Below are 23,373 nucleotides of genomic sequence, written 5' to 3'. Positions count from 1 at the left end.
GTATTTCTTCCTAAACTTAAGCCAATATGCATTCTGCTACATATTTTTGTTATAGCATCTAGAAATGGAGGGATATACTGAAATTTTAATTTAAAATAAATAAATAAAATTAATTGGATATGTTATAGCAAAAAGTGAAAAATAGTGTTTTGTTTTGTTTTTTCAAAATAGTCTAGTTTTTTTTTAATAGCCCAAAAAATAAAAATGCAGTGGTGATCAAATGCCACCAAAAAAAGCTCTATTTATGGAGGAAAAAAAATTACGTTTTACTTGGGCATAGTGTTGCATGACCACGCAATTGTCAGTTAAAATAAAGCTGTGCCGTATTGAAAAAAAATGACCTGGTCTACAAAATAGGGGATACATTTATAGCATTTTTATTTAGGGTTTTTTTTGGCGGTGAGCAACAATTTTCTTTTCTTTTTTTTCTTTTTTTTTTCTTTTTTTATCATGACTGCAGCGGACAGATCAGACACTTTTGACACTTTTTTTTTTTTTTTTTTTTGGGGGGACCAGTGACATTTATACAGCAATCGGAGCTAAAATTATCCATTGATTACTGTATAAATGTCACTGGCAGGGAAGGGGTTAACACTAGGGGGCAATCAAGGAGTTAACTGTTCCCTAGGTGTGTTCTAACTGGGGGGGGGGGGGGGAGAGAGATTGGACTGACTAGGGGAGGAGACCATGTGCTCCTACTAAGTAGGAACAATAATCGATCTGTTTCTACTCCCCTGAAAGAACTGGGACTTGTGTGTTTTCAATACACAGATCCCGGTTCTTGCTCTGTCACGTGCGATCAGGGGTGCCCGGCAGTTATCGTGCCCACCAGGCACGCGCATCGGCTCCAGGGACACGCTGCGGGCGCATGACGGCTAAAGCGCCTTAAAGAGCCGATGTACAGCTATGACGGCTCGTGCAGGGGAGCCAACCTGCCGCAGTATAACTGCAAAATGGTTAAAGACAAATGTAGAAATATTCTTCTGTCGTTAATATTTTTTGACTGTCCCATTCACTGCCCGTTAACTTTAGTTATCCTGGTGTTTTTTCCTATGCCACTTGTCATACACTGTCCTGGTTTATATGTCATTTAAATGACTGAGTTGACACATTTCTTATAGGTGGACATTCCTCTTGGACTCCCATTCTATAAGTGGATGTTACGGCAGGAATCATCCTTGGCCTCCCATGATTTGTCACACGTGGATCCAATTGTTGCAAAATCTGTTTACCACCTGGAAGAAATAGTGAGGCAAAAGAAGAGACTGGAACTAGACAAGTCACAGGTAACTAACTAGACCATTAGGGCCTATAGCGTCCTGTAGATTTATTGAGCATAGTTAAAAATAGGATAAGAAATCAATGTCCCCTGGCTCAACATGGTTTACAATGAGTGGATTTTACAGCCTGGACATTCAGGCCACAGGGTGGAAAAGTATACACTGAGAATAGTAATCAAATTATGGTAGGTCAACTTTGGGGTAGGGGCGTGGTTTTTGGTCAATCGTTAGAGGGGTAGTTTTTGTCTTGTTGTGATATCCAGAACTAAATAAAAATAAACTTCTTTTGGATAGAATGAGCTAAGTGTTTTTTTTTTTTTTGTTTTTTTTTTTTAAACTCCAGTCGTGTTTGTGGTCTATTTTTATTTTTTTTAATTTTATTTTTTTTGCCATCTGTGTCCCCATTAGAAGATTTTCCCTCTGTCTCTCTTCTGGGGAAAGCTCAATTTCTTTATTTTATTATTTTTTTTTCCACTTTCGATGATCATGGTAAACATGACAAGTGGAGAGGGACAATTTTTCCGATGGAGGCACAGATAGCAAAATAAAAACCTGACGGGTGTTCTAATCTCCACTCGCTCTAAAAGTTTTGTCTTTTAATCATTTACTTAATGTTACTCAAGAGCCTACATGTTTTGCTGTTCAGTTAATGCTTAAATCTGGTTTTCCTTCTACCTGTAAGTTAACTGCTACTTCATATTTCAGTACAGGTTTCCTTTACCTTGATTAATTGAAAAAAAAAAAAAAAATCTGTTCTCCCGATTGTACAGTACTGGTAGCCATAGCGGGTGGGTTACATGCCACTAACTTCAGGTTACTGGGCACTGGGGGGAAAAAAAAATCTTTGCTCATACAACCTCAACCACTCCATGGGTCTTTAGTGTTTTGCTAGTGTGTCTAGGTGATGAACCTCCTCTACTATTCAAGCTTCTAAACTATTTATTTTTATATTATTATTTTTTTTCTTCACTACTTCAACTGACTCTTATCAGGATCCAACTGCTCTGGGTTTCTCACTGGAGTTGATACTCCTTATCAACATTCTGGAACGGAGAGCCATAAGACTGACTGTCCTATACATTCACCCAGTTAGGATGTAGTTGGACATCAGCTGTGGCCGACATAAACCACCAAGGGGCTACCAGAAGTCATGCAGCCCTGAAGGAAACAGGCCCAATTCTCTCCTGGGCAAGGACCACATTACAACTCTGTTAATTACCTATGGGTAAGGGAAAATTGGCAAGCGGACTTCTGAGTTGCTAACACCCGGACTCAGGGGTGTGGTCCCTCTATCTGGAGATCCTCTGTCAGAAATAGGGAAAACCAGATGTGGATATCATGGCCTCCAAATTCAACAATAAACTTTATAGGTTTATTGCCAGTTCCAGAGATCCCCAGGTTCTTGGAGTGGAAGCCCTGGTGATTCCTTGGTCCACGTTTTGGACTTGTGTGTATTCCCTTTTTAGTGAGGATTCTTTTTTGATACTCCGCAGCATAGAGGAAGAACAAATTCCAGTCAAATCTCATCACTTACAATTGGCCCAGGAGAACTTGGTACACCGACATAGACTTGTTTTGCACTTGGCCTCTTCAAAATGGGTAAGACTTTTTGTCACAAGGCACTTTTCCAATCTGCTTATGGCAGGTCTGTTGAAACAAAGGTCCTAAAAGATAGGGACATCTTTCCCACGTAAGGCAAGAAAAACTACCTCTTGTCAGCTCTACCATCGCACCTGAAAGGCATACTTTGGTGCAAAATCAGTCCCTGGGAATAGTTTATCCTTCGCATTCTATTCTTACTCCAGCCTGGCCTGGATCAGCACCTGGCCCTTAGTACTCCTAAAGGGACAGGTTTTTGCCTTATCCGTTCTATTCCAGAAACCTTGGGTTTCGATCTGTCTTGTCGAGACCTTTGTACAGGGACTTGTTCACATCAACCCACCACTTGGACCACCTGTTTCTCCCTGGTGTCATAATCCTGGTAATTTCAGTTCTTCAATGACTTCCTTTTGAGACAATCTGGGATATCCCGCCACTGGGGGATCTCACAAGAAATGTTTCCTTTATGGTGGTCATTACCTCCATAAGGTGCATCTTTGAGTTGACGGCTCCCTCCTGGAAGGAACCTCTACTTGTCTTTCATAGGGACAAGATTATCCAGAAACCCAGACCAACCTTCCTTTCCCTTCATTTCACTTTGAGTGTAATCTACTTACCCATGTCCTGCCCTGTAGCATGCAAGTGCGTTTTCACTCCACTGCCTGGATGTGGTTAGAGTAGTTAGGATCCATCTAGGTGCAACATCTTTCTTCAGAATTCCTTCCCTTTTTGGCCTCACCTGAATGTCCCCAAGAAGGTATACCCTGCTCCTCCATTGCTAAGTGGCCCAGGCAGCTAATTTTTATAGCTTATGCCCTCAAAGTTCTTCCTTCCATATCTGGGCCCATTCTAACAGACCTGTTAATTCGTGGGCTTTTCAATATCGCGCATCTATTAGGTTTGAACGGCTGCCACCTAGTCTTCTGTTCATACCTTCTCAAAGGTTTACCAGGCAGATACCCAGACCAATGCTGAATTGAGCTTTGGCCACATGGTGCTTTAAACTGTCATCTTGAGTGTTTTGGTCTGCTGACATATTTTCTGTGGGCCTGTTTGCTATGTTGCACATCCCACAGTTTTTTGCTTGGGGACATCAAATGGCTACTAAAAGGACTAAGTTCTGTACTGTACAATTAGGATAATAGGAATTTTGACTTCCTTTATTTCATATCTTGGAGTACAGGACACTGGTCCCCAATCTCTGGCTCTCCTTATTGCTTGCTACAAAACTTGAAGTCTCATGGAGTGTGTAAAGTTATGAGGATACACTCTTGGCGTATCCAGTTACCTGACGGTAGCAGCTTATAACCCATGGTCTGACTACACGTTTTTTACTGTACTTTTCCTAAATATGGCATTTACACCTAAGTCCAAATTTAAATTTTTCTGCTCACGCGCTGACTGACTTTTTTTTTTTTTTTTTTTTTCCAACTTTTTTAAAATTGAGATCAGAATGACAAACCTGCAGCCAGAAGTGTTCTATAAGTCAGCAGTGGAAGCACCCTGTATTAAATTATTATTATTTTTTTTTTTTGAGGGGGGGGGGGTTATTTTTTTGTAAATTTAAATGGCAATATAGCAGACCAGTAATGGCTATAGAGAACAAATCAACAGGTTCCTTTTAAAGGAACCCTATCTTCTCATACTCCTTTCCTTCACTCTGCTGCTGCAACCACTAAGAGCAATAAAAATGTTCTAGCATAGAGGAGTATGGGATCAGTGTTGACCTTACACAGGGCAGTCTGCCATGGCTCCCTGTTGCTGTAAAGAGTGATGATGGAATAAAAGGTAGGTGCAGGCTGGTTCATGTTAGACTACATAGCACTAGGTGGCACTTGTGTTTTGATGAATTATTTGCTTTGGCACAAGTTCATTTAATGTGTTGTGTGTTTTTTTTTGTTTTTTTTGTTAAATATATATAGACCAAAGAGAGTCTGCAGTTTGCACTAGAAAATTTGAATATGAATGGCTGCTCTGTGGAAGATCTGGGACTGGATTTTACACTGCCAGGCTTTCCCAATATTGAACTGAAGAAAGGAGGAAAAGACATACCTGTCACAATTCACAACCTGGATGAGTATGTACGGGTAAGTAAAAAGGACATGAGAACGGTCTAAGGTAAATCTGAAGCAAATTAGCCGACACAGCAGTAAAAGTTATTTTCTGATCATTAAAATGTGACCTTAAAGGCGTGGTAAATGGAAGTTATTAAAACAGAACTATACTCCTCTCCGGCGATGCTACCTTGTTTCCACCAGCATCTTCACCTGGTCATTTTCTGGTTTTGGGATTTTGGCCCATCTTTGGCTGTGCCAGGATGATGCAACTCTCTCATACGTACACACGTTTATTCATCCTGTCAGGTGCCAAAGTTGTACAAAGCTGTGCATGCACTGTAAACCAATGATACACAAATAATCGCCCTCACACCTGCGTACCACCACTGTGCTCGTGTATGAATAAAAACTATAGGTGAATTTAATAACTACAGCTGCCACTATAAACTAAATGTGCAATCAATATTCCTCTTAAATAGAATGGAAATAGTGGCGCTAAGAAAATCAGTGTGTGCACCACTGACTGTAAAGTGCAAAGTGCTTTGAAATATAAATTATCTGACAATAAATAGATAAGGCATATGCAATAAATGAATCAGAAAAAATATATAAACACCCCCTCTTAAATGATGAGTAAACAAACCGTTCATATCAGTAAACTTTTCAATGGATGAAGGCAAATCAATCAAAAGGTGATGATGATCTTCCAAAAACACTTCCACCACATCACAGTGCTTGTGACTCCACTCCCCTTATGCTCTCGCACTCACCTTACACTTTTGTGTTTGGCTAAAAGCGCTTTGACCCTCTTTTCATGGGGGTTTGAAATAAGGGTTTCCAAATTCCAATCGTAAACAGATGCGTATCTCTTTGGCCATCCTTGTAATAAACTCCACATGCAAATAAAATAAATGCTTCCGATAGTGTAATAAAGCAGCATCTTCACCTGGTCATTTTCTGAGTTTGGGATTTTGGCCCATCTTGTTTGGCTGTGCTAAGTCAGGTGCCAAAGTTGTTCAAAGCTGTGCATGCATTGTACATTGTGAAATTTGCAAACAAGCGGGTAAGAATCCTATCTTATTACAGTACATGACTAAAGGCTTGTATTGATAGACTTTGCATTATAAAATGGCTACCTTCAGGTGAATGGACCTTCAGGTGAATGGACACTGGAAAATTTTACAAGGGTCTTACCTAGTGCATGTTCCTGCAACTCCACGCTATCTGAGACTCCATTATTTTTTTTTATTTTTTATTTTGCCAGTGTCCTTAGGTGATTGTGAGAAGCTAGACTGTAATGGGCACTGGATCCTGCCATAGATGCTAAACTTGTCACATAGTTGCAATGGCTATATTTGGCTGCAGGGTACTATACCAGGCAAGGGCTATGGTCCATCTCCATGGTCCTCAGAACCTTAAGAAACTTTCAAGGGTATGCCCCATCCTGACAGGTGAAGTCTGGACTCTTAACAGGCCCTGAATAAGGGAAAACATAACAGTGTTTCCCTGTAATTTGGACTGTTCCTGACTATAGATAATTGACTGTCTTTTCCCATCCCGACTTGGTTTCTGGCATGTTCACTGAAGTTCCTCCAGTATTCGGCTACAGAAATACAGCCAAGGAACACAGTTAGCACCTGGATTATAGCAGCTCCTGTAGTCCAGACATGTAAACTTCATGTCATCCTGATCCATTCTGTGAGCACTCCAATGGGTTACCTTAGCAATGGTGGATCACTGGTGCAAGGGAGCCAGAACAGAGGGGTAGAATAACGCATGGCCTGCTGATGTTCTACAGCATTGGTGCCCAACATTTTGAAGATAGAGGGCCACTTAAGCGACATGGTAACCAGTCGTGGGCCACAATGAGCGGAGCGGGCATTTGACAGGTCCGTGTCCACTCCACATATGCAGAATGGACACAATCCGCTCTATTCTATGGGCCCGCTGATCCAATCAGATGGACGGGGACGGATTTCCTTTGTTTTTTTTGTTTTTTTTTAAGCGGATTAAATTGGAGGTAGGCGGGTGTAAATGAACAATACACCCTGCTGCTCCGTAGAGGTGAAAGGAGTGGGACCGATCATGTGAAAGGGGCCCAAGGCTGCTTTCACATTAATTTGCTGCAGTTTACCAGCACCGTGGGTGCGGCGTAGTGAGACTGTGGCTTTCCTGTGGGTTACCTGCACTTTTCCATAGAATCCTATTATATCCTGCAGGTACGATGCACTTTCTTGAATGCGCACCAAACCTGTAGATAATAACAGAAGCCTATGGCTCGGTGCAGGTCACCAGCCTGCGCACTATGCGGCACCTGTTGATCAGTTTGAAAGTAGACCAGTAACCACTGCAGACAGATATGCCCATAAATATACTGTGATTTTAGTAATAAAATTACTTTTAATAACAGTCTTTCATTCAGGTATTGCTGGCTGTTGCTGTCCCAGGCGGATGCATTTGGTCACTCCATCACTCCACCTGTGACAGGAGCCAGTGCTATACAGGAAGCATCAGCTTATGCGGCTCTGCTCTGCAGCCGCTTGCTTCCTCTACTGCCAGCTTCATTCAAAACACAGATGCTTTGGGATGGCGGATTGGCAAAGCTACGCTCTGGGCTTGCCAACCCGCCATCCCAGAACATGAGGTCGCCAGGCAACATCGGAGGGCTCTGTGGGCCATATACTGGTTGGGAACCCCTGTTCTACATAAAACACAAAACATTGCTCAGGTTGATAGCTGCTCCCTTGTTCTCTCTCCACCCACCCAACTCTGTTACTGAATCAGAGATTGACCCTCCAAACTATAGATAAAACCACCACTGTAAGGCAAGCATTCTTCACATTTTTCACCAATCTAAGAAGCTGAGTTTCCAGTGACCCCCCCACACCCCCAAATTAGCAGGGGTTCCTTGAGGCCTGTAACTTCAAAAGTTCCTCTGGGGTAATGAGGTCTAGAGCATGTCATTTACCAAGTCTCTAAAATGTCTTGTATCCTTGTGCATATGCTCAGAACTTTGTGGTTAAAAGCTTGATCTGCTGTACTTGAAAGAGGCACCTTTTACCCATGCTTTGACAATAAATGCCTAAATTAATCAAGGAAGTCACTAGGAGAAAAGTGCTATTAATGACGGGCCATTTTTTGCAATGCCGAACTGCGTTACTTTGACAATTGCACGGTCGTATGCCACTATACCCTAATAAAATTGATGTCCTCTATTTCCCACCAATAGAGCTTTCTTTTGGTGGTATTTGATCACCTCTGCGGTTTTTATTTTTTGCTCTTTGAACAAAGACCAACCATTTTGAAATAAAACCTTTATTATTTTCTGCTATGAGACATTCCTAATAAATTAAAAAAATCAAATTTCTTCATCCGTTTATGCCAGTATGTATTCTGCTGCATATATTTAATTTAAAAAATCCCAATAAGCGTGTAATGGTTTGCACAAAAGTTATAGCGTGTACAGAATAGGGGATTTATGGGATTTTTATTTTATTTTTTTTACTATTCATGATGGTGATCAGCGATTTTATTTATTTATTTTTCTTCCCCCGTTTGTGTAGCGCCACGAGTATGCGCTATGTATTCAAATTTAGTTTTTGCTCAAAACTATAGTGAGTTTTGGGGCTAATTGTGCTAAATTGTACTTTGGCATCAGTTTGGCTGGGCTGTATAGAAGTTCTGCCTGGTCATAGGTAGGGTTGTACACCTGTGGGAGGCTTTAGAACGCAGTCTGGTTGGACGCATTGGGTACCAATCTCTATCTCGGCGCCAATCGGTGGGCGCGTTTGTCTCGCTGCGTAATCCGGGAAAGGGTACTTAAGGTGCCGAAGTCATGTGGTTCTGGGTTCCGGTCCAGAAGTTGTTGCTAACTCAGTGGTCCTGGTCCTCCTGACCAGCCCCCAGGGGCCCTCATGGCCTGTGGTGTGGATCCATCCGTTTCTGAGCCTCGGAACTGGCTAATCCGAGGCGCAGTAACTGGAAGGAGCATTCTAAGGTGTTCCGGTGCCGTTTTGGAGAGGCCCAGCAACTACACGCGACCAGGGGAGGACTCTTGAGTAAGAGAGCCATGCACAATGCTGGCTGCTTGGTAAGAGCCTGGAAGCTGAGCTGCCATGGACATTGATGGAATCCACAATTCTTACAGTATCTCTGGACCGGCTGAAAGATTCTGGTACGGTAAGAAAAGTTCCTACTTCTACCCTTCCAGTTGTAACTAAGTTTCCAACCAAGTCTGTGTGAGAGACTTTGAAAAGCTAGAATTACCTGTTTGCTGCTAAACCCAAACTTAAGGATTTATCCAACAGTTAAAGAATCCAGTTGCCAGTGGCTATTCCCTGGATTGTGTACAGAGAGAGACATTTTTTTTTTTTTTTTTTTAAGTCAGCAGTTCCAATCACCTGAGCTAAACTTTACCCTGATACCCTCTATTCCCAACTTGGAGACTGGGTTTGTTCAACCATTTTATGCAAAATAAAAATCCTAACAAGGAATTCAAGTGTTGGTCTCTACAGTTACTGGGTCATCAACCCTGGGAACCCCTAGACAAGAACGAGTACGAGCTGGAGGAGGTAATCGGTAAGCCCAGAAAAATTCAGCAGCTCCTTCGGGGGTTAGTGCTACATTTGCTAAGACCATTTTTGTTTTTATTTGGTCTTGGCTAATAACTGCCATTAGGGATTATGGAAGAAACCGGGAGGGCCAAGCTAGGACTGAACTAAGTAGCCCAGAAGGGAAAACGGGGGAAGAAAAACAGTTGCTTAGTAAATAAGTTGTAGAGGTTGAAAACCACCACTAGACTGCAAAACATTGATAGCCTGGTGCAGTTCAATACAACACATAAAAGTGAAACGGAACAAGTTTGATTTTTTTTTTTTTTTTCCTTTTTTTTTTATTACTTTATGTTGTGCACGTTTGACAGTTCCCATCTTCTTTTGTGTATGCTGTGTTCGGTGTATAATCTTGGATGCAGACCCAAGCTAGATTCTTCATTCCTCCTGAAGATTGCCTATTTAAGGTCCCACATGAGTAACCTTAGATCCAAAAGGACCCCTCAGCTGCTTGCTTCTGCTTGAGCATTTTGGCCTCATGATAGCCTCCTTTTGAGGCATTTCCCTTTGCCTAGTTTCACTTCAGGTCCCTTAAGCTAGACATCCTTACGTGAAACAAATATATTCACACACTGCACAAACAACAGATGCCAATCTTAATTGATGTTGGAGTTTATACCTGGTCTTCAGCAGAGCCGGGTTTCCCCATCAGCGTTATGAAACGGAGAGCCATTAGTCTATCCCTACAACACCGGTGCCCCCTTCTACAAGGTCACCCTGTTCCTCTGCTGTCCACATGCCTTGTGTGTACAGCTGATAGGTAGACTTCCTAAACCCAACAATGTCTAGACCCAGGGGGGATGGCCTTTGCTCCCCAAGATCTTCAAGCAACTCTGTAAAAGGTGAGGCAACCAAGATGTGGACATCATGACCACCAGATTTAACAGACTGAAAAGATTTGTAGCCAGTACCAGGGATACTTTGGCATTTTGAGGTAGATGTCCTGGTGATTCCTTGGGCTCCATGCCGGCTGAGATATGCTTTCCCTCAATGATTCTTCCTAAACAAAAATAAATAAATTAAGATTCCTGCTTCCATACAAGAGTTGTGAATGCAGGACTCTCCCTGCTGCACTATTGTATTCTGACAGCGGGGACCAGCTAATGACTGACTTGGGTCAGAGGTGTGCATTCACCTAAAGGCAATGCTAAAGCGTTGAGGCAGTTTGTGAGACCGGTTGTTTACAAGGTTAAAGATTGGGTCGTACATTTCTTTTTTGGCTGCACTAAAGTAGTGCTGGGACAGATTAAGACCTGATGCTGGTCACTTCTCAATTCTTTGTTTAGAGGGAAGAGCTGTCTCCTCTTTATCAATACATTTGTCTCAGATCTTTGTAAACGGTGACACTTGGCTTCCCCAGGAATACAGATGCACTTCTGTTGCAGAGACTTGGCTAAAGGGGAGGCAGCTCTATTTATGATATATTGTCGCTAATTTGCTTGAATGTCACATTTTAATTTCTCTGTCAAGTCACAGCTTTCAGATTGGTTCCATTAATCTCTCAATTTGTTTTCAGCTTGTTATTTATTGGGCGCTGAATGAAGGAGTTTCCCGACAGTTTGACTCGTTCAGAGATGGTTTTGAATCAGTCTTCCCACTTAACCACCTGCAGTATTTTTACCCAGAGGAGGTTTGTAATTTTTTCTTTTACTTGTGGTTCAGTACGTTAGCCTGGTTTGTGCTTGTCACTTTTAACACACAGCAGGATCAACAGACTAAAAGTGGTTTTGCGCCTCTTATTTGTTTGACATGCATAAAGTGTGTTTGTTTGTTTTTTTTTGTTATAAAAAAAGTAATTTCTGCAATATAAATGTGAATATTATGTGTGATATTTCCATATTAGAATAACAGTATAAGCTGTACTTTTTTTTTAAATTGCTAGCAAAATTCCATTCTAACCCTAGTAAGGGAGTATGAAAGCTTTTGGCAGTGTAATAAGATTATGTAAATGTAGTGTTGCAGTGATGATTCATCGTTCCATAAACCATAATTTTGTTTTCCCCAAAAAAGAAAAATGGTTTGCGGTGTCGTTTTAAACCTCCCCCTTACTCGGTATTAGTGTAAATAAAAGTATTTGCTTAATTTTCTTATGTCAATGAAATTTGTCATATCTCTTACATATTGCATTGTCTGAGACATTGTTAACTAATGGTAAATGTTGAGTGCATGTTTACATTTTGGGTAATGACCATAGAACTGTCAAACACCTTTTTTTTTTTTTCTCTTTTTTTTTAAAGTTGGATCAGCTGTTATGTGGCAGCAAGTCTGATCCTTGGGATGTTAAAACTCTGATGGAGTGCTGTAGGCCGGACCATGGATATACGCATGACAGGTCAGTAGCAAAACTTCGTACTCGTCACATTTGGTGTAAACATAATTATGAAGTGAAAGGAAAATGATTAAATCATTTTCAAAAGTTTTTACAAATATCTGAAAAGTGTGGCGTGCATTTGTATTTAGCCCCTTTACGCTCTACCTAAACTCACAACGGGCAAGGAGTGCATTAATCGGAAGCCACAGACTCCTGTAGTAACTGGAGGAGCTGCAGAGATCCACAGCTCAGGTGGGAGAATATGTCCACAGGACAACAGAGTCGCCTACTCCACAAATCTGGCCTTTATGGAAGAGGTGGCAAAAAAGCCATAAGAACAGTTGCAGTTTGCAAGAAGCCATGCAGGGGACACTGCAAACATGTGGAAGAAGGTGCTCTGGTCAGATGAGATCAAAAGAGAACTTTTTGGCCTAAAAGCAAAACACTGTGTGGTGGGAATCTAACACTGCACATCCTCCTAACACACCATCCTCACAATGTAACATGTTGGTGGCAGCATCATGTTGTGGAGATTCCTTTCTTTAGCAGGGACAAAGCTATACTGGGCAATCTTAGAAGAAAACCTGTTGGAGTCTGCAAAAGGCTTGAGACTGGGGTGCAGGTTTCCCTTCCAGCAGGACAACGACCCTAAACCTATAGCCAGAGCTACAATGGACCATTTAGCTCAAAGCATATTCATGTGTTAGAATAGCCCAGTCAAAGTCCAGACCTAAATCCAATTGAGAATCCGTGGCAAGACTTAAAAATTGCTATTCAGACGCTCGCTCTCCATCTAATCTGACAGAGCTTGAGCTATTTTGCAAAGAATGGGCAAAAATTCACTCTCTAGATGTGCAAAGCTGGTAGAGACATCCCCAAAAATACCTGCAGCTGTACGGTTCGGGTCAACGGAACATCTGAATCTATTTTGTCTACTACTTTCACTGTTGGACATTCTACAATCATTGGTTCAGAGACTGACTGCTATTATTTTGCCATTTTTTTTTTTTACATATAATTTTTTTTTCTTTTTTCACTTATTTTTATTTGGCAGCATGATATACGTTGTGCATGCTGTCATCGAGTAGTTCTTTCCACTACTAACCTTATTGGGCTAACAAGTCATTTAAATTTGTCACTTCACATTTGTTTTTCTAGCGCTGCATTTTTGGTTACACATAGTTATTTGACTTGGTTTGTTTGTATGCCAGCTACTGGTTTGTGCCATTCACTGTAATTATTACATTGTAAGTTTGTTAGGTAGCGCAGTGTTTTCCCACTTTTCCTCTAATACAAATTTTTGTTTTGCAGTCGAGCTGTGAAATTCCTGTTTGAAATTCTCAGTAGTTTTGATAAGGAGCAGCAGAGGTTATTCCTGCAGTTTGTCACAGGGAGTCCAAGACTGCCAGTTGGAGGTAAGACCTGATCTGTTGTGTTGTCTGTATCATTAATATTTAACAGATTCGAGAGAATCTGCCTGCATTCATATTTCTGTGTGTCTGTACTTAATAAGTATGTTTGTGTGCAAGGGCGTTTTTAGATCTGCACATTTTACTGTTCATTAAAAGAAAGCTTCTACCCCATTTTTCTGCAAAAAATATGCCTTGAAGAGTTTATGAAAGATCTGGTAGTTCTTTATAACATATTTTTGTTTTTATTTTTACTATGTATTAAAGGTACAGTTTGTGGTTTGTTTGTTTTTTTTGTTAATTTTTGTATTTATTTTTTCTTGACTCTTAAGGCAATCTTTAGCAAAACCCACTTTGATTATTTTTTAGAACACATGAGAGTACTTGAAAGAATGTGCACATGAACGACATATGTTCTATGTTGCCTGCACTGTAACTCTGTATTCATGCTGCTGTGGGTTTTTCCTTATCTTTACATTATCTCGGCAGGAACCATATAATCAACTAATATATACACCAAGCTTGTTCATGTTTTTTATGGACAGGGAAAGCTTTAGCTTTATTTTTATATACTGTTACAGTAGCTATTTTTACACATTTCTAAACGTTTCATCATTTTCTTTCTGAACACCTCTCCACAGCTGGACAGACGAGGCAAAAAAAAAATGCTGTTCCCAAATTTCATCCATTTAACCTCTTTGCACTGAGCTCTCCCAAATATGTGGGCTTTTGGCGGCTGGGCCTTGGCGTCGAGCAGCAGCATATTTGCGTGCATTAGCACAGTGACCGTCTCACGGACAGTTCCCAATCGCCGTTTGCAATCTGCACTTTTCCAATCATGTGACAGCCAGTCACGGTGGTCACTTGGCCATAAGTCACGCCACAGCAAACCCCTCAAAGGGCCAGCAGTAGCTGGCACTAAGTGTTTAAGAGACCCTGCAAGTACAGAAAAAATTACCAGTTACACTTACAGGTAACAGTGTTTCTGGTAAGTCTTCCAGGATGGCACCCTGAGAAATGACTGGTCCCACCTGACAGGAAACACAACAAAAAGGTTAAAACCCCCGCCCCTCCCTGAGCTTCTCAGTTGTGAAAAAGTATTGACCCCCACCAGTGCACGAGAGTGAAACGCCTCAAACCTCCACACACAACCAACATACCAAAAGAGCCGGTGAGTAGTAGGCCTGCCGTCCCGGAAGACTTCCCAGAAACACCATTACCAGTAAGTGTAACTGGTCATTTTCTCAAGACGTCCAGAACGGCACCCTGAGTGAACAGCAAGTAGCTCAGGCCTACCTTAGGGCAGGACAACAGCTTGTAGAACCATCCTATCAAATGCCAGATCCTGAGGTGACAGCAACTCTACCCTGTAATGTCTCAGGAAGGTGCTCTGGCTTGTCAATGTAACTGTTCTGCATATTTGCTCCACGATGCTCCAGCCCTTTCTGCCCAAGTGGTCGCCAGAGACCAAGTGGAATGTGCTTTAAGATCATTCGAGGCTGCCCTACCAGCCTGATCATAGGCTAAAGTAATAGTCTGCTTGATATATCTTTCTATGGAGGCTTTAGACACTTGCTGACCCTTCTTCTGGCCTGAAAAATTAACGAATGGCTGGACCTTCTAAACTTTTACGTTGTCAAAATAAGTCAGACAATGTCTGACCTCTAATCAATAAAAGGAACTTTCTCTCTTGTTCTGAGGTTTGGTGCAAATAGAAGGAAGGACAATCTCTTGAGTTCCATGGCACTTTGAGGCTACCTTCGGGAGATACAGGGGGTCCTTCCCAAGTACAACCATGTCATTAAATAATAGAAAAAAGGGCTCTTTTATTGACAGTCTGAATGTCACTTATCCTCCTGGCTGTTGAAACCATCAGCAGGAAGGCTGTCTTTAGGGTAAGCAACCTAAGAGGGATAAGAGCCAACAGTGCCCTGGTTAGGGCTTTCGAGACTAACGTAAGGTTCCAGGGCAGACACTTGCTTATCTGCACTGGGGACGATCTATCTCTAGCGGACAAGAACCTTTTTAATCATCTTGGTCGCCAGCCCCTGATCCGCACCATCCTGAATAAAGTGCAGGATGGCAGGGATCTCTTGTTGCCTGTTAGCAGCGCGAGAAGACTCCTCTGGCTTTTGCATAAATATGCCTGGTAACCAGCTTCCTACTTAAAAGAAGGGTGTCTATTTCTCTCTCGGAACACCCCCTTTTTCGCAGGCTTGCCCTTTAAAGAGCCAAGCCATCAGCCTGAAGAAGCTGGGATCTGGGTGGCAGACTGGGCCCTGAAGGAGAAGGTCCTGCCTTCTGAGGGGGAGCTATGGACCAATTTCCCAGGGAAGGGAACTGGGTCCACGTGGGCCACCATGGGGGTGACCTCTGAGAGACTTGGCTTCTGCAGTATCTTCGGTATCAGAACTAAGGGGGGAAATGCATATGCCAAGCGGAAGTTCCAAACCTGGGCCAGCGCGTCTGCCCCCTCTGAACCCCTTGAGAGAGAGAGAGTGTGAGAAGTTCCTTCTGGGGGCAAATATCGATCTCTGGTTTGCTGAAGTGCCAGCACATAAAGGAGAACACTTTTGAGGTTCAATTCCCACCCCCCCAGTGAATCAGCTGCTGAGCTGAGGTTGTCTGCTTCAACATTGTATGCCCCCTTTTATATGTACTGCTGAAATTGTGGGGATTCACTGCTCTGCCCACACTAAGACTTCCAGAGCCAGGGTCTGAAGAGCACGAGATCTGGAACCTCCTTGACAATTCAGGAATGCTACCGCGGTTTCGTTGTCGGAAAGGATCTGGACCTCTCGGCCCGTGATTCTTTCCTCAAAAGCCTTTAAGGCCTCTCTGACAGCGAAGAGTTCTCGGAAGTTGGAGGAAGCACTCCTGACTCTGGTTCCAGGCGCCGTGGGCCCCCCCCCCCAGGCACTTGCATCCGTTGTTATCCTGAGGGTTTGGAGTTGGGCCCAAAGATGGCCCTCCTGCAGCCTCTGAGGATGGAGCCACCACACCTCTGCCAGGATCTTTGTAAACGCTCTCGGACTGGCTGCCAGTCCAAAGGGTAGGGCAGAGGACTGCCAGTGCTGCACTCCCTGCTCCGAGGGGATCGTGAACCTTAGAAAAATCTGGTGCTCTGGGAAGATAGGGATGTGAAGATGGGCATCCTTCAAGTGTTTTGTTACCATAAATGCGTTCTTCAGAAGGTGCTTTCTGAGAGTATAGACGCTTTCTATGCAGAAGCTTTTGTAGCGCAGGAACGTATTTAGCCTTCTTTGTATTATAATGTGGCGGTATTTTCCCGAGGGCTTTGGGACTATGAAGATGTGGGAGTAAAATCCCTGTCTGCACTGTCCTGCTCAGACTGGTACTTTGACCTCCTGGTCTGCCAGCTGTCTGACACTGCAAGATACCCACTGCTTTCTGAGGGTCCCTGGGTTAAAAGGAAACTTGGGAGGAGAGAAACTCCAATCTGTATCCCTCTTGCAATTGGGAGGATGTTACTTGGAGTAATCCTTTCCCATTGAGAAAGTGGAAAAGTAATCCCCCTACCCATTACATCACTTGGTATCCTTGTCAGCAGAGAGGAGAAGACCTCCCTTCTGCTTGCCCTTGCTGACCCCCCCCCCCAAAAAAAACCTATGAACAGTAGTTTTTTTTTTTTTTTTTTTTAAATCTCCAAACCGGGTTTTAGCCTGGGGGTCTCAAAAACTTTCCTCTATCCCTTTTAGGTTTAATGTGAAATTTCTTGACTTTCTCTGTAGACCTAGAAAGGGCCTGATCCAACCCAGTCCTGAAGAGCAGGGAACCCCCAAATGGAAGACCACACAGCCGAGTCTTAGAGTTTTCTTCATCCCAGGTCTTGACCCACAAGGCTCTCCTTGCAGAATTCAAAAGGGCATCAGTCTTGGCGGTTGTACGCACCATCTCGACTGCTGCATCTGTCAGATAGGCTACTGCCCCCTACCAATCCCCTTTAAGCGTCCAAGATCTGTTTGGACTTAGAGATTCGTGACACATGATCCATTCGTTTGGCGATCCACTTGGCTGTTCCTCGCCACACAAGCCGAAGCCAAGGCATGACTCAGCCGCTGCGTTGGCTTCCCAGGCCCTCCGCAGGAGGGTCTCGGCTCGTCAATCTGTCTGGTCCATGATGGTTGCCTGCATTTTCAAATGAGGTCAGGCTGCTTGGACACCTGAGACAGGGAAGCATCTAATCTAGGTGTCTTTAAAGAACCTTTCTTCCTCTTCCTGCTTGAAGGGGCACCTACGTTTCCATGTTTTAAACTTCAAAAGTTTTCTTTCAGGCTCCTTCCACTTCCTCGTGAGAATATCTTTAAGGGCTTGGTGACCTGGGAGAACCTTGGACTGGGGCTTAACCAAGCCTCTCTACATTCTGTCCTGGGAAGACACTTGGGCTTGCAGGTTCCTGCATCTCCTCTGACGCATATGATGCCCTAAGGAGGCCCTCCATATCGTCGGCCGAAAAAAAGTCTGCCGGTTCTGGAGTCCTCCTCCTGCTGTCTACTAAGCCCTTGTCAGAAAAACTGACCAGGAGCTTCAGCCTTTTGCCTCCTCAGAGTCCTGAGAGGGAAGAGAAAAATCCTACCGGACCCAAAAAGCATGGGGAAACAGTCAAGAACTGAGGAGCGCAGGGATTTTAATCTTTGATTGTGTTTCCTGTCAGGTGGGACCAGTCCTCTCTCAGGGTGCCGTCCTGGAAGACGACTTATCTTTTCTCATCTTTTCAGAAATGTACTCTGCTCCTGGCTTTTAACACTATTTTTTGTTCATCCCTGCACCTTCTTTGAGTTAACTTTTCAAACATGGGAATGCCGAGCCTAGCCATTGTGTTCTTGGATACATTCAGCCTGCCCATACCTGGTTTGAATCTCGGACAGTTTCTGCTGAGCCGGCTGAGATTGGAACAGTCTATGGCTGGCTTAAAGGGGTTTTAAAGGTAAACGTTTTTTCACCTTAATGCCTTCTATGCATTAACCACTTCAGGACCGCCGTATTGCCATTGTACGTCAGCACAATGGCACAGGCAGGCACAATCACGTACATCTACGTGATTGCCTTCCAGCGGGTGGGGGGTCCGATCGGACCCCCTCCCGCTGTTTACGGCGGTCCGATTCGGTCCAGGAGCGCTCCGTGATGAGGGGATGGCCGTTGGTTTTCGGCCACCCCCTCTGGATCGCTCCTGGCCAATGAGAAGCTTCCTCCCCTGTGTATTGTTTACACAGGAAGGAGGAAGTGATGTCATTCTCCTCGGGGCGGTCTTTTTGACCGGACTACGAGGAGAAGACTAAAAGTAAGTGTGCACCAACACTACACTGACATGTAGGTACACACAGGCACACAAACCCCCCCCGATCCCCCCCCGCCCCCCCTCCCCCCCCAGTCACAGTGTCACTGATTGCATTGATCATTTCTTTACTGATCAATGCATTCAGTGTCAGTTGTGACAGTAAAAACTGTCAGGACAGTTAGTGTTAGGTCCAGGGTAGCCCCCTATCACCCCCCAATAAAGATTTAACCCCCTGATTGCCCCTAGAGTTAACCCTTTCACCCCCTTTTGCCAGTGTCACTAAGCGATCATTTTTCTGATCGCTGCATGTGTCGCTAGGTAGCTAGTTATTTTTTTAGGTTCACCGCCAGGTTTTTATATCGCTAGGTACCCCGATATACTACCCAATAATGTTTTTAACCCCCTGATTGCCGCTAGTTAACCCTTTCACCCCCTTTTGCCAGTGTCACTAAGCGATCGTTTTTCTGATCGCTGCATTAGTGTCGCTACAGTCGCTAGGTAGCTAGTTATTTTTTTAGGTTCACCGCCAGGTTTTTATAGCGCTAGGTACCCCGATATACTACCCAATAATGGTTTTAACCCCCTGATTGCCGCTAGTTAACCCTTTCACCCCCTTTTGCCAGTGTCACTAAGCGATCATTTTTCTGATCGCTGCATGTGTCGCTAGGTAGCTAGTTATTTTTTTAGGTTCACCGCCAGGTTTTTATATCGCTAGGTACCCCGATATACTACCCAATAATGGTTTTAACCCCCTGATTGCCGCTAGTTAACCCTTTCACCCCCTTTTGCCAGTGTCACTAAGCGATCGTTTTTCTGATCGCTGCATTAGTGTCGCTACAGTCGCTAGGTAGCTAGTTATTTTTTTAGGTTCACCGCCAGGATTTTATAGCGCTAGGTACCCCGATATTCTACCCAATAATGGTTTTAACCCCCTGATTTCCGCTAGTTAACCCTTTCACCCCCTTTTGCCAGTGTCACTAAGCGATAATTTTTCTGAGCGCTGCATCAGTGTCGCTAGTGTCGCTAGGTAGCTAGTTATTTTTTTAGGTTCACCGCCAGGTTTTTATAGCGCTAGGTACCCCAATAATGGTTTTAACCCCCTGATTGCTGCTAGTTAACCCTTTCACCCCCTTTCACCAGCGATCACAGTATAAGTGTCACTGGTGACGCTGGTTAGCCAGTTAGTTATTTAGGTTCCCCGTCAGGATTTTATATAGCGCCAGGGACCCCCATATACTACCTAATAAAAATTTGAACCCCCTGATTGCCCCTAGTTAACCCTTTCACCACTGATCACCGTATAAGTGTTACGGGTGACTCTGGTTAGTTTGTTTTTTATAGCATTTTATATTCAAATCCGGAAGGCAGTGCTTGGTTTTCGGGGTCCCGTACGTGGCTAGGCTCCCAAAAAGTCCCCCACATGTGGTATCCCCGTACTCGGGAGAAGCAGCAGAATTTATTTTGGGGTGTAATTTGACTTCTGCCCATAGCATGTGTGAGAAATATATCATTTAGTGACAACTTTGTGCAAAAAAAAAAAAAGTTTGTAATATTCCCGCAACTTTTGGCAAAATATAAAATATTCCATGGACTCAACATGCCTCTCAGTAAATAGCTTGGGGTGTCTACTTTCCAAAATGGGGTCATTTGGGGGGGTTTTGTGCTATTTTGGCATTTTATGGCCTTCGAAACTGTGATAGGTAGTGAGGAGTTAAATCAAAAATTTGCACCCTTAGAAATCCTGAAGGTGGTGATTGGTTTTCGGGGTGCCGTGCGCGACTAGACTCCCAAAAAGTCCCACACATGTGGTATCCCCATACTCGGGAGAAGTAGCGGAATATATTTTGGGGTGCAATTCCACATATAACCATGGCATGTGTGAGCAATATATCATTTAGTGACAACTTTTTGTAAAAAAAATATATATTTTTTTTTTTTGTCATTATTCAATCCCTTAGGACAAAAAAAATAAATATTCAATGGGCTCAACATACCCATCAGCAATTTCCTTGGGGTGTCTACTTTCCAAAATGGGGTCATTTGGGGGGGATTTGTACTGCCCTGCCATTTTAGCACCTCAAGAAATGAGATCGGCAGTCATAAATTAAAAGCTGTGTAAATTCCAGAAAATGTACTCTAGTTTGTAGACGCTATAACTTTTGCGCAAACCAAAAAATATCCGCTTATTGACATTTTTTTTACTAAAGACATGTGGCTGAATAAATTTTGCCCTCAATGTATGACTAAAATTTAGTTTATTCGATTTTTCTTATAACAAAAAGAAGAAAATATCTTTTTTTTTCAAAATTTTCGCTCTTTTTCCATTTATATCGCAAAAAAAAAAAATCGCAGAGGCAATCAAATACCATCAAAAGAAAGCTCTATTTGTGGGAAGAAAAGGACGCAAATTTCGTTTGGGTGCAATATTGCATGACCGCGCAATTACCAGTTAAAGCAGCGCAGTGCGAAATTGCAAAAAGACCTCTGGTCCTTAAGGTGTTTATTGGTCCGGAGCTGAAGTGGTTAAGGTGAAAAAACATCTGACAATACCGACTCCCCAGACCCCTCGAAAGTCCCGAGCTTGCCCCTGACATCCTCTTCGCCATTGATTGGCTAGAGTGGATGGACTGAAAGCAGCGCAGCCATTGGCTCGCACTGCTGTCAATCACATCCAATGACACGGCGCCCGGGGCCGAGTGATACAGTGAGCGCCTACGGCCGCTAGCTGTATCACGGGAGCGCGCCCGAAAGCACTCCACACTATGCGAGGGAGCTCGCATGAAGTTGTGGAGTCCTTGCGGGAGGGAGCCGAGACATCTGCCGAGGGACCCCAGAAGAGCAGGTTCGGGGCCACTCTGTGCAAAACGAGCTGCACAGTGGAGGTAAGTATAACATGTTATTTAAAAAAAAAATTGCCTTTAGTGATCCTTTAAGTTTTATAAATGCATTCAAAAGTATATCTAACAGACCAAAAGTTATTAAATGGAAGATGTTAATTTAAGATTTCCTTACACTTTAAGCATTTCAGGTTGATGTTGTGGTAACCTGTCCTAACCAACTTGTTCTTCCTGTTTCATTCGTAGGCTTCCGGGCCTTGAACCCTCCTCTCACCATAGTCCGCAAGACCTTCGAATCTACCGAAAACCCAGACGATTTCCTGCCCTCTGTTATGACCTGCGTCAACTACCTTAAGTTGCCAGACTATTCTAGCATTGATATTATGCGCGAGAAACTGTTAATCGCTGCACGTGAAGGGCAACAGTCATTCCATCTTTCCTGATCCACAAACTTACCATGGAGCCCACTACAAAGGAAAATACATCACGAGTACTTTTTTTCTAAAAGTATCAGCAGAGTCAAGGCGGCAAAGCCCTCCTTGCTGTAGAGAAAACTGATGCAGATTATTACAAGCTCATCCAAAAATTACAAAAAAAATAAAAATAAAAAAAGACAAAAGATGTGCTAGCTCCATTAAATTACCCCTGGACGCCTAAACTGATCAGGCTTGAAAATCCATGACATGTTTGTTTAGAAAGTTTTTCTTCTGCTTAAATTATCCTTTATTTGAAGAGTGAAGTTTTTAAATTGCTTTGCCGTGTGACTTTAAAAGAGGAGGGATGTTGAAAACAATATCCAAAAAAAGGAAGGGATGTTTTTGAAGCTGGAAAAAAATAAATATTGCTGTGCAGTTTAAAAATCCCCGTCTGTGTGTATCCATCTAGCTAAATACACAAGATCTCACCCTCCACCAGTTGTACCCATTGCAATGCAGATTCTGCCTACAAGTACATGGGAGTGGGGGGGTGGGGGACGCAAAGCCTGTTCTTTAAAGAAAAAAAGTCTAGTTATTTAGTTGGGTGTTTTTCTCACTTGACGCAGCTTCCCTGATAACTTTTTTTTATGTGCAATTTTGTTTCCTGCGTCTGCAGATTTGATGGCAAGAAGCCTCATTGTTAGTTTTCATGAAGCCCCGCCTCTAAAGACTAGTTGGAGACTTGAGGTGGTTGTTAGCTGGCGCTCTCCAGAAGTGCATGGTGCTGCTGGTCAGTGTGGCAGCAGAGAGTCCATGGTTTATACTGGCCTTTTTACAGGATCCATTAAACTGTTTACACAGTATATACAGAACTGAGTGTTTGTTTTTTTGTTTTCTTTGATTTGTTTCAAATGTAAAACTTAAAGGAAACGTGGCTGGCCTGTATTTATTGTAATACAGCCATAGCATTTCAATTTAATGTACATTTTAAAAAAAATATAAAAAATACAGTTAAATGCCCTGTTTAATTTTCTTTCTTCTTCAGATTATTATTATTATATTTTTTTTAAGATTTTTTTTTTCCTGGTTCTTTGGGAAGGGGGGGATGGAAAATATTTTGACAAATGAAAGCAAATGTTCTCAATGTCCTGTTCTATGTGCTGATTTCTCAGATCTGCAATAATCTTCATCAGGTTCATGTTTTTACCTGAATATAAATAAAGCAGAAAAAAAGTTTGCTTCACGCATGTTTCTTCCTGAATTTAAATACCATTCTACTGTACTTGTGCATTGTCCAGGTTCATATTTAAAAAGAAATCCAGCTGAAAAGTAACCTTTTGTTTGTCTACTAAATTCAACCAGAGTGCTTCAAGGTTTGAGTTGGTTGTTTCCAGGGTGCTTTAAACATGCTTCCTGTCTGTGTTCACACTAGAAGACAACATATGGTTTTATTAAGAGAACACTGTTATACCTTGTGACAGTTTGCTTATGTACATAGGACACCATAGAATACAAGTGAAGCTGGCCATAGATGATTCGTTTTTACTTTTTTCAT

The 23,373-nt window shown here is 42.8% G+C and overlaps 1 protein-coding gene across 11 annotated transcripts in view; it reads left to right on the top strand.

The window, feature by feature from the left end:
• TRIP12 (thyroid hormone receptor interactor 12) overlaps positions 1-23,061 on the top strand; it is a 200,965-nt gene extending 177,904 nt beyond the window's left edge. For all 11 annotated transcript variants that reach the window (XM_077488552.1, XM_077488551.1, XM_077488549.1 and 8 more), the window contains 6 exons: positions 1,122-1,286; positions 4,802-4,966; positions 11,063-11,176; positions 11,784-11,878; positions 13,169-13,272; positions 21,649-23,061. In XM_077488552.1, coding sequence (XP_077344678.1) covers positions 1,122-1,286; positions 4,802-4,966; positions 11,063-11,176; positions 11,784-11,878; positions 13,169-13,272; positions 21,649-21,845 — 840 coding nt within the window. In that variant the 3' untranslated portion in view covers positions 21,846-23,061. The remainder of the gene's footprint in view (positions 1-1,121; positions 1,287-4,801; positions 4,967-11,062; positions 11,177-11,783; positions 11,879-13,168; positions 13,273-21,648) is intronic.
• The last annotated feature ends 312 nt before the right edge of the window (positions 23,062-23,373 follow it).

This window comes from Lithobates pipiens, unplaced genomic scaffold, assembly GCF_037356315.1.
Source record: "Lithobates pipiens isolate NorthernLeopardFrog02 unplaced genomic scaffold, aLitPip1_a1.2 Scaffold_18, whole genome shotgun sequence".
Classification (NCBI taxonomy): domain Eukaryota; kingdom Metazoa; phylum Chordata; class Amphibia; order Anura; family Ranidae; genus Lithobates; species Lithobates pipiens.
The sequence above is the reverse complement of the archived record's forward strand: the minus strand, read 5'-3'. Positions and strand labels throughout refer to the sequence as shown.